This window comes from Trichinella spiralis (assembly GCF_000181795.1).
Source record: "Trichinella spiralis strain ISS 195 chromosome Unknown Scfld2, whole genome shotgun sequence".
NCBI classification, from domain to species: domain Eukaryota; kingdom Metazoa; phylum Nematoda; class Enoplea; order Trichinellida; family Trichinellidae; genus Trichinella; species Trichinella spiralis.
The window spans coordinates 221,056-232,464 of record NW_003526941.1 but is presented as its reverse complement, the minus strand read 5'-3'; the positions used below and the strand labels follow the sequence as shown (position 1 = coordinate 232,464).

The following is an 11,409-nucleotide window of genomic DNA, read 5'->3' as shown; positions in this document are numbered from 1 at the left end:
AAGTTGGGTTGGAAAGCGAACTTCAGTTTGACTTATGTTTTCTATTGGAGACGGAAAAAAGGGGACTAATTAATTTCAAAATAGCATTAATTATGAAATACACATATTGGATAGATAATGAAGGAAGGATCAGCCGTATTGAAAGCCATACGCTGAGTCTGGTTGAAATAGTGGCTGAAAGTGAAGTTTCACTAGGTAGAGCAAATGCTCATAGACTTTAACATGAATAACCTTCTGATTAAGTCTGAAACACAGTATTCATGACTGTTTGCTTTGACATGGGACACCTGTGGCCGGCGACAGATGTGCAGCAGTCGTTCTACTAGCAGGGGTGGAATTGAATTTTCGGCTTTGCAAAGCTTGCTGACCTTGCTTGGCGCGCGGGTTTTTGAAAATTGATCCACGTCCGTTTTACCTTCTTGTATTGGTTTTGAGGCTGACTGGCGATCAGGTCAGGCGCCTGCTGCTGATCAGCGTAAGCTTACAGAGACTCTGGTCGACCATTATGAATTAGCAATCATTGTTCAAACAGTTGTAGCTTAATTACTTCTAGCTTCTAGTGAAGCTCATGTCCAAAGCGACCCGGATCAGATAGTAATACAACTATTGTTCCAGTCGATTGTTCCAATTGTTCATTTGCTATTTTTATTTTAATTTTAGTATTTGCTTTTTCTTTTTTTTTAAATTTTCTTTCTATGCTATTATAGCATTGTGATAAAATTGCAATCGAATGAATGGTACCAAGCAGTGAGTGTAACATGTATTTTATCAATTTCTGACATGATTTGAAACACATATTGAATGTATGCGAAATGTTTGAGAAGTTGCTTAATCTTATGGGGACGGAGTTTAGTGGGAAATTGAAAGAAATCTACTAGAGAAATTCTCGCTTGCGTAGAAGTATAAGTCGCAGAGAGAGGAATTCAAGGCCGATACTGCTATTTATGACAATCTAAAATGCCATTATCTGTCAAATATATTGCAAACGTTCAATCACTGCAATCCACCACTGGTTCCGCTCATTCCTACACAAATTCAATGCTTTGCTTGTTCAAACTGACGATAAGCTTGCATTTGTTTGTCCACTGGGCTTTTGCCTTTGTCGTTGTCGATGTCTTCGTGTGAAATGATGTCTCAGTCGGATCATACCCTTGTGGGATCGGTGATTGCTCGCTTGCAGCTATTCAATTTCCATTGATCTTCATTGCGTGTTCATATCAAATCAACGATCAAGCGACTTCAGAAAGCAATTGCGTGTGGGCACGTTACAGATTAGTCGATGAGTCGTTTTGCTTGAATGCATCCTGGATGAAAAGCAGAATGAAACAATTGCTGCATTTTCTTTGCCTATTCATGAATTTATCGTTGTAGAGAAAAATTAACTTGACATTTGATTTTTACATTTTCAAAGAGCACACTGTTTGCACAACAGTTGCTATTTGGTGTTAATGTTTCCAATTAGTGTTTCATAAAGTCGATGCTGTTGCTATTGTTGACGGGAAATTTTTTCACATATTTTATTTTTCAGATCATATTTTTCAAAAAGTCATCACAGTGTCGATGAATATAGAATTGAATCGATTTGCATTTAACGATTAAAATTAAATTACAAATTCAGTTTTTAATTATGATGAATGGCTTGATTTGTATTTTAATTTGAAATGATTGAATTTTATTGGACGACAAATTCTTATAGATCTTTCGAAAGACTTTTATCGCGAACCAGCTTCAGAAAGAAGGCCTCTGAATAGTTTGGTGGAATTGCCGTGCCAACCTCCTGAAGGAGATCCATCCCCAGAGGTTTGGAAATTTGTTCCTTCCATTCTTATGAAATCTTTTTTTTTAGTGAATGTGTGAAATTCTGTTTAGGTGTTTTGGATGAAGGATGGTGTCGAGATCGAATCCAGAAAAGATCCGAATGTTATTGTGGCGAATGATGGCTCTTTGCTTATTTCCTCTGCACGATTCAGTGACAGTGGCAATTACACATGTGGGGCAAGAAACATTGCACACGAAAGAACTACTCTTCCTGCAACTCTGCACATTTATGGTAAATCGGTTTTGAAAATTTGCTTCTTCCACCCCTAGGTGTAAAGTTTGCAAACAAACTTCTGCTTTGCAATGCAGTAAAAGAATACAAACAGCCATGACGATTTTAATTTCAATTTTAATTCAGTCGATGGTCAGTGGTCTACTTGGGGTTCCTGGGAAGGAGTCTGTCCTACAAATTGCAAAGCGTGGATCAACAACAGGCGACGCGTATCGAGACTAACTCGCTATCGTCATTGCAACAATCCGCCACCGGCCAACGGAGGCAGTCAATGTTCTGGAAGTTCCAAAGAGCAAGTAGACTGTGAATTACCATGTCCGGTAGATGGTAGCTGGTCAGAATGGTCCAGATGGACTGACTGTCAGACAAATTGTAATCGTGTTCGCCGAAGGTTCTGCGACAATCCGGCACCCCGATATGGTGGTGCAAACTGTTTCGGTCCTGAACAACAGTTGCGCAACTGCACAGATGGACTGTGCACACCGGGTAGTGGAATTTGCGATTTTGTATTTACGGTTTTTATCATTGTATTTTGATGATTCGTTCATTGATTTCAGGTAAATTACATCGATTATCACCATTGGATGCAGACAGTATGAGACAACAGGGTGGTACTCTGTTTGGAAACAACGTAGCGATGTATGCAGGTCTTGGAGCGGCACTTTTTGCATTTGTGTTTGCCATTTTTTTCATCTTTGGCGTAGTACTACGCCGACGCACTTGTCACCGGTGTGCAAAAGATTACGAACCTGCACCAACACAAAATCCCACAAACACCATAATTCGTGGTACAATGCCACCCGAAGTGTCCAAGTTGACTGCTCATACTCAGCTGCCGTTTATTTTTGATACTGTTCCAACAACATTGAATTCTGATCGTAGTCGTCAAGGTCTTATAAATTGTAAGTTGGAATTTGTTACTTTTTTGTTCAAAAATGATTGTTTCAAATTGTTAATCATTATTATCTTATTATAAATGGGCTGTTTTGCCATTTTCCTGTATGTTGACGTAGTATGACAATGGAAAGATTAATTATTAAATTAAAGTTGTAATTTTACTATTTTTTTATTATTAACAATTCATATATAAGTACCGTTCTATGTGTATATTTAAATATAATTTTATCACATGTGTGTGCGTATTACTGAAGAAGATAATTTAAGCAGATGCACTGCATTTTAAATGAACTGAAGTTATTATAGTTGAAAAAAAATACTTTTTTCTGGTAAATTGTTCAATTTTGTTCGAGCGTTTAAATAAATATGGGTTGAAGGAAAAAATCGAAAAGTCAAATATGGATTGTCTATGACGATTAATTTAAGAAATTCATTTTATTAAAGCAGCTTTATCTTGATTGGAAATCTTTGAATTGGACTTTGTTTATATTGTAGATGTTATCTTTTTTGTCTTTGTCTTTGAACTGACTCCCAAATATTGTCAACTGACTGATATATGATCAAGTGAAATCAATAAAATTCATTTTTCCACAAATATAATACAGATATTATCTTATACTTTTTATTTAGAAAATAATATCATCGATTTAAAGTATAAATTTATTGAATTTTTTCTCTTCAACTGCAACACTATTGCACTGCATTGCATAATAGATATTGTTGCTTGTCATAGAGGAAGAAATGCAATGCATTTGTACATATATATATATATATTAGTGTAGTTTATGAAAATTGATCAAAACTTCAACATGCATTTTGTTGCATATTTTACAGGGTCTCAGAAGTCTGATTCTTCAGCATTTTACTACCCGAACACAAGTGATGAAAATAACTATGCAACGGTAGATGATTCACGACCAGATTATGGATACTATGAAGATGGGTGAGTGCCGAATATTAATTTTTGTTTGAAAAACAAAATGTAAACGAATGTATTAGTGGTCTTATTTCAATTTTTAATTTTTAGAATATCACTAGCGTCGTCGAATGGGACTCGTTGTACGGCTACACATTTAAATGGAAACAAAGCCAACGGTTGTGGTGTTCTGCTGAAAAATCAAGCAGTAAGTGTATTCATTCCGGAAGGAGCACTGGTTGCAGATGCAGAAGAAGAACAACAAGAAGAAAGACAAATTGAAGTGACAGTTTCCGTTTGTGATGAACGGCCACCGTTGTCCGACGAGCAGATTTTGTTAGCACCAGTAGTATGGCTTCGTTGTAATGGGGGTGTGGCACCGTTGAAAAAGCCAGCCGTTGTCAGTGTTGAGCACAGTGCTTTGATCAAAGTGCCGTTCGATGCTAGCAAAGACGATTGGCAAATAAGCTGTTTAATTAGTGAACAAATTCCATACGAAGCGTCGATGGCCGATTGGAATCTGGAAGCTACCGTTGGCAAGGAAACATTGAACACGGATGTCTATTGTCAAGTCGATAGTCACTGTGTGCATTTTTTGGTAGCAAAGTTTGGCAAATTAGCTCTCATTGGACAGCCTAGTCGTGCTGATGTGAATTTGGTCAAACGAGTACGTTTGTTGGCATTTTTGCATAGCACTTGCCTGAGAATACATTGTGTTGATGATACTCGGTGCGCGTTGATGCGCGTAGTGCGCCATCAACGAGAACTTGGCGGTCGACTTTGTGCAATCAACGGTGGAGATGCGTTGCCGTTGAAATTGCACGCTGATCTTTGCTTGAGCTTGGAATCAATCAGTTCAGGTTGGACAGTTACTGCCCCAGTTGGCCATTATCAGGAAATCCCTTCGTCTCGATTATGCCAGAGTTTTGCTTTCGATGTCCATTGTAGTTTCTCACTTGAATCGACCATATCTGCATCACAGAAAATTTTTCAAGACAACTGCTGCTCTTCATCACTGACCGCTCATTTGGTCATTTATCAAAAAGACGACTATGAATCAGCGGTACATTTGAAGGTCGATTCCAATTCTTGGTTGAATATCGAAGATCATTTACGTCCATTTCAACCGGCGGTCAGGTATATTATATAATAAGCTTTTGTTGTTTATCATCCTGTAAATTTCCACCATGATCCATCATCATCATCATCATAATTGATCACATTATTATTATACACAGATTGTCTCAAACGGTAAAAGCTGAAATCTGCGCAATGCTAGATCCGCCGTTGGAAAGTGGCAACGATTGGCGCATGCTTGCTCATCTGCTTGGTGTTGCACATTATCTGCCTTATTTCGCTTCAAGATCTTCCCCCTCTGAACTGGTCAGTAACCTCTTTGACTAGCTTTCATATCATAAATTGACTAATAGCACAAATGACGAGAGACTGAAAATTGTATTCAAAAAATTTTTTTCATCAAGAAAATTTAACCAATTTAATTTAATAATAATAATAATAATAATAATAAAAGGATAAATTAAGGATAAAATTTTATTACAGGATTGATATATATATATATTTATTTATTTGTCTTTGTAAATGAACTTTTTTTTCAAATAGATTTTAACGTTGTGGGAATCACGTGAACAAAATTGCACTGCTTTTGTCAAACTAGCTCATTTTTTGCGTAAAATGAGACGTGAAGATGCTTATATGGCACTGTCGAATTATTTGAATACAATTTGATAAATTTGTTGTTTATTCAATGATAAACAAAGGCAAATCAGAAAATATCCCGATTGCGAATTTGTATCAACTTTTTTGGTGACGTTTCGAAGCCCGTTGTTGCCCATGCGTATATGAAATATATACAAGATAATATTTATTTATTTGGACAAAACTAATTTATTTTATTGTTCAGAGTATTATTATTCATATTTTTATATTACTGTTTGTTATACGTAATAAATTCGCATACTTATTATTATTATTGCAAATGTTGGTTTGTTTGTCAATGGTAAACATTTTTATTTGCCTTCTCTTTTCATCGTAGTGTAGTCACGCTGCAAATACGTACATACATACATACATACATACAATCTGTTCACAAATGGCAGGCATTTATGTTTGTTTATGTAAATCATATTGCAAGGTAGTTGTTAAATTTGCATAAATCAATTGATAAAATCAGCAAGCAGGAAATTTCAATTCTATTAGATGGGTTCATTAAAGAAAAAGAGGAAGCTGACGAAGGATAGCTCATTAATATCATAAATATTGCTGAAGCTCACCCGTCGTACCGTTTGCTCTGTTGTTTGGTTTGACTTGAAGAACAATGAAAATGAATGAAGAACGAAAAAATCGAATAACAATGAAGAACAAAAAACAATTCACATCCATCTATCCATCCATCTATGCTGCAACTATTACTACTGTTGAGGTAAGAGAGTTAGTTTTATTTCGTTTTTTTTCTTGATCTTATTTTCTGAAATATTCAAAACTTGGAAATGTTAATTTATCATTTAAAAAAGACAAGTGAATAATTTGTTTAAAAAAACAATCGTTACAATAGGGGACAATTAACATACTGCAGAGCGCGGAATATGTATATTCCCTGAAATGGTTTTGCTTGTTTCACACTTTTCCTTCTCCATTCCAATTTTAAATTTGCATTCGCGTTATTTATTTTATCAGCAATTGAAATGCAATACTGTTTCAAATTTCAATTCAATGGCAACAGAGTGATCTTTTTAGACATTTTAAGGGAAAATTTTTATTATATATATTATATAAATAATACATTACAATTTCTTACTAAATATCAACAATTTTTCACAACTGAAACAATTTCTACAAGGGTAAATATTTTTAAAATAAACAACTACTCAACAATATTATATGAAAAAAAAAAAATATATATGTACTATTTTGGCACCGTAAAGCTTTAACAAACACCTGTAACCGGGAAAAAAGTCACAGACCAACATCTGTAGAAACAGCAGACAGTTCCAGAGGATCTGGTCGAATGGCAACAACAACAGAAGCAGGGCGACGATTACGCCAAATAAAGCACAGCCACACAAATGACGTCAGCACAACACACAACACAACAACAACAATTACAATACCTGCAGTACTTAGCATGTCGAAACCGTTATCTCGTCTACTTTTCACATTCGTTGAAGACAATTCATTATCATCATTCTTTTTCCCATCATCCTTAGCATCATCACTTTTACTTTTGCTATGAAACTTTTTCGATGCTTCATTGTTCAACTCTTAAACAGAAACAATTAATAATAATAAGAATAAGAATATTGACTATTAATTAATTAATTAATTAATTAATTACCTTTCACAATCAGACGCAATGTTCTTCTTACATTGCCATTTAATTCACACGTATAAATGCCTTGATCGCTTGCGCGTGCTTCGACAATGACCAGCATCTGACCGCGTCCAGCAATGAAACGTCGTTTATCCAACTTGAACGATTGGCCATTGTGTGACCATTGAATAATCGCACGACCATCTGCAATCTTGTCCTCTTGTGAATCACATTGTAAAACGGCAGTTTTGCCGAAATCGACTGCTTTATCCGTTGAAGTCATGACCAACGCGCCGCGATCTGTCGAGAAAAAAAATCATTTCATGCCAATCTTTGTGATCAATAATTAAAGCATACAAAATAATAATAATAATTATTATTACTATTATTATTTACTATATGAAATTACCGAGTACAGTAAGACGTGCTTCGGCTTTGGCAAAGCCAGCGCTGCTGTTTGCTATGCAACTGTAAACGCCCGAATCTTGGTATTTTGCCAAAACAATAAAAAATACTACATCAGATGGCATGACGTGAAATCGACGCTCTCGTGCCGCTGGAAAATCATGTCCGCCGTCTTTCTGCCAAAAAATCATCGGATCCGGCTGACCACTGGCAGCACATTCAAGTCGAATTGTACCACCAACTGTGGCAACCGTATTTTCTGGTCGTTTGGTAAAAAATGGTGGAACTGCAATGTCAATTCATTTGCAACCAATATTTCTCATTATTTAAAAATTCCAAATTTACTCTGCACAGTTAACGATACATGATTCGACACGGTCATGGTTAATTCATTGATTACATGACATCGATAAAAGCCTGAATCCGGCTCATCGACCGCTTCAATTGTCAAATAGCTGGTCCACGTTCGATTCCCTTCATTTTCCAGTCGATCCGATATACCTTCTTCTGTGGATGAATATAATCGCTTAAATGAAACAGACAAAAAAAACAATTAATAATCAAACATAATTAACATTAATAATACCTGATCATTTTTTGACCAATATATCAGAACATTACAACCACCAGTACAAATTGCTGAGCAGTTGAATGTCACCGTCGCTCCTTGCAATCCAATTATCGCTTGTGGTTGTTCCAAGATCTCAGGTTTTGGCCAATATACTGTTGTATATAATACGAATTTCTCGGTTAATCATAACAAATACATCTTCTGTATATACAGAAAGATATTTTTACCATCACATGTGAGCTGATCCAACGGAACCAATATGAGCAAATTTCCTGCGTGCTTTGGCGGATATTTGCAACGAGCCATCCGCAAGTGTTCACCAATTAATGTGGCTTTTTGCAAAAATGAGATCAACCACTTTGACTTGCAATTACACAATACATCACTACTATTCAACGATCTAAACAATTTTAAAATACGTTTACAAAACAAACAAACGGGCAAAGTAAATTTACATCATTTCTAGCGTTTCTATACGAGGAATAGAATCTTCGGCAAAAATTATAATTGGATTGTTCAACAATTCCAAACGAGTCAACTGATCAAGACCACGGAAAACATTACTGGGCAAGGAGCGCAGTTTATTGTTATTCAATTTCAGCACCTTCACTTTGGAGAGACCAAGAAAAATATGCTGGCCGCTCATAAACACGTCAGACAATTCATTACTGCTGAGATCACTTAAAAATTAAAACATAATATGCAAAGAAAAAGAAATGCTAAACATCGCTCCAAGTACATACAGAAATTCTAAATTTCCCAAAGAGCTGAGCGCTTTTTCATCTATTCGAGAAATTGCATTCTCTGAAAGATCCAACTTTTCCAAACGTTGCAAATAGGAAAAAATATTTGAATCTAATGCACTCAGTCGGTTTTTGGACAAATCCAATATCAGCAAGCGCTGACAAAATCGCCATCCTTTAGATTCAATCATAGATACACTATTCGAAGATAAAATTCTGCAAAAACATAAAATAAGTAATCGTGATAAACAAATTTTATTTTTGCTTCATTCCTCCTAAATTCACATACAGTTTTTCCAATTTCTCCAGACCATAAAGCCATGTTTGACCAACACTTGTCAGTTTATTATTGTTTAAATAGAGTTCCAGCAACTGGGCAAGATTTCCAAAAGCACCGTCGTTAATCGAAGAAAGAGCATTTCTTTCCAAATGCAATATTTGAACTTTGTGCAGACCCTTGAAGCTGAACCAGTCTATTTTGCGCAAACGATTTCGACTAAGATTGCTGAAAAGTATTGTTGAAGCAATTTAAAACAAATGCATAATTATTTTTATTTGCACAAACAGACAGACAAACACCCACACATCATTTAGCTTATTTTGTCACTGAGCTTGACGGTGCAGAAGAGGTGTGCATGAAAGAAAAATACACTTACAGTTTTCTAAGTTGTTGCAAAGTAACGAACGCTTCCTTTGGAATTCTTCGCAATTTATTCTTAACCAGAGTTAACACTTGCAAAGCTGACAAACTGCCAAAACAATTACTCTCTAATGTGTGTATATTATTGTAATCAAGGTGGCTAAAATTGAAACTTGATCTCGAGACCACAATACATAATAATCAACTTACAGATGTTGCAAACGCTTAAGCGCTAATAAAGAATGGTCACATATTGTAGCTAAATTATTAAATGATGCATTCCTAAAAAATGTTCAAATTATAAGATTTGTCATTAAAGTTCACGGCATTTCTTACAAAGCGATGATATCTGCGGGCAAGATAGGTAACTTATTTAGAGATAATTCGCTGCAGTTCACAGAATAATTCAAACAAGTGCAATTTTGTGGGCATTCTTTAACATTCGTTGTACACAACGCACATATAATTATGCATGGCCACCACAAAAAAAGTGGCACAATGAGGAACATCAACTGCAGCGATCGGGGAGCAGTGACTGCAAATCCAGAGTAGGAACATATGGCGTTGCAGAGATCGAGTCGAAGCAAGATATATTAAAATATTTTAAAAACTGCCAAATAATTCAAACAAAAGGCAACCGCATGATCATGACAACAAATCAGCAAAACAATGCACTAGGTCAATCAGAGAAATGAACAAAAAAACAGTAGAATTATGATGTTTAAGTTCAACTGCATACTGTACAGACAGCTGTTTTTGATAGTATAGCATGTTTTCGCATGTAATTTTAATTATTATTGTGAATTAGTGGAAAATATCAATAAAATTTCATTATCAATATGATTACCTTTTCCATATTATTAAATGGGGAACCTGCCATTTATTTGTGCATTTTTAATTAAATATTTTTGAAACAAAATAAATAATGTTTAAAATGCAGTGAAAACCACATTTGCAGTGCATTTGTTTAAAAGGATGCAATAATTTTGAAGTATATTTTCAGGTTTTCGTTCTTTCATTTTACTTTTTATTTATTAGCAAAATATTTTATACTCAAAAAAATTAGAAATGTAAATTAGTTAAAAATTAAAAAAATGTAACTCATAAAATGCAGTTTTGTTGAGTATCCATTTGACAATTTCTTGAATTAATAATTAATTCCTGCTTGTTGCAAACGATTACAGTGTAATTTGTCGAAATTCTTGTGGAGACATGTCATCGAGAGTTGCGCATTCTTAAATTTTAGTTCTGTCGTTTGAGAGAAGGGTTCAAGTAGAGTTAATTCAAACTCTTATTTCATCTTTGTGGTAAATTTAGATTTATTTCATATTTGCTGTTTTTATTACTTGATGAATATATATATATATATATATATATATATATATATGTATGTATCTGTAAATTAAAATGTTTGAAAGTGCTCGATTTGATTTATTTTGATAATTTTTGTTCAAGACTTCTGCTCTGATTAAATTTCAAATTTTGAAGTTGAAAATATTTTAGCTTTTAATTTTCGCAAACTAGCATGCTGTGTTCGAAACGTTGACAGTTTTTAATCCTCTTGAAGCATATTGTATAAATTTTGTTTTCTGTTTTTTTTATAAAAACAACACAATTTGACAAGATTTGTCAGTTATTGCATTGCATTAAATGAGCACGTACGTGCATTTTAACTGATGATAAGATACATTATTTAATTACGGTAGTTCTTAGTACTTTTTATAGTGTTGAATATTTTGCTTTTTATACTATAAAATTATATTGATTTCGAAATTAGTAGGTTTATTTTTCTGAGCTGTTGCATTATTAAGAACCGGTATGTTTTTATATTTTCGTCAGTAGTGTATGAAAGAGCTGTA

The 11,409-nt window shown here is 34.7% G+C and overlaps 2 protein-coding genes across 2 annotated transcripts; one reads left to right on the top strand and one right to left on the bottom strand.

Moving 5' to 3' along the window:
* Window positions 1-1,696: 1,696 nt before the first annotated feature.
* Window positions 1,697-5,267, top strand: Tsp_02511a (netrin receptor UNC5B; the record flags this gene model as incomplete). Its single annotated transcript, XM_003378787.1, has 7 exons — window positions 1,697-1,800; window positions 1,870-2,050; window positions 2,177-2,536; window positions 2,608-2,952; window positions 3,782-3,890; window positions 3,975-5,000; window positions 5,102-5,267. Coding segments are annotated over 7 exons (2,291 nt in total), but the record flags the coding sequence as incomplete, so codon positions are not given.
* Window positions 5,268-6,836: 1,569 nt separating this feature from the next.
* Tsp_02510 (putative leucine Rich repeat-containing domain protein) lies at window positions 6,837-9,982 on the bottom strand. The gene is made up of 12 exons (XM_003378786.1): window positions 9,963-9,982; window positions 9,761-9,832; window positions 9,567-9,710; window positions 9,200-9,415; window positions 8,911-9,126; window positions 8,623-8,847; window positions 8,395-8,567; window positions 8,183-8,319; window positions 7,942-8,122; window positions 7,601-7,882; window positions 7,216-7,491; window positions 6,837-7,141 (listed from the first exon to the last, which is right to left on the bottom strand). Exons 1-12 carry the CDS (start codon window positions 9,980-9,982, stop codon window positions 6,837-6,839), a joined length of 2,247 nt encoding a protein of 748 aa, XP_003378834.1.
* Window positions 9,983-11,409: the final 1,427 nt, after the last annotated feature.

What these genes read in the sequence shown, in the direction of transcription:
- Tsp_02510 (XM_003378786.1), bottom strand. Translation starts at nt 9,982, where the DNA reads ATGCCCACAAAATTGCACTT. An exon ending in TTGGGAAATTTAGAATTTCT is followed by an intron (nt 8,848 to 8,910) that starts GTATGTACTTGG and finishes TTAATTTTTAAG; the next exon opens with TGATCTCAGCAGTAATGAAT. An exon ending in ATTGGTCAAAAAATGATCAG is followed by an intron (nt 8,123 to 8,182) that starts GTATTATTAATG and finishes GTTTCATTTAAG; the next exon opens with CGATTATATTCATCCACAGA.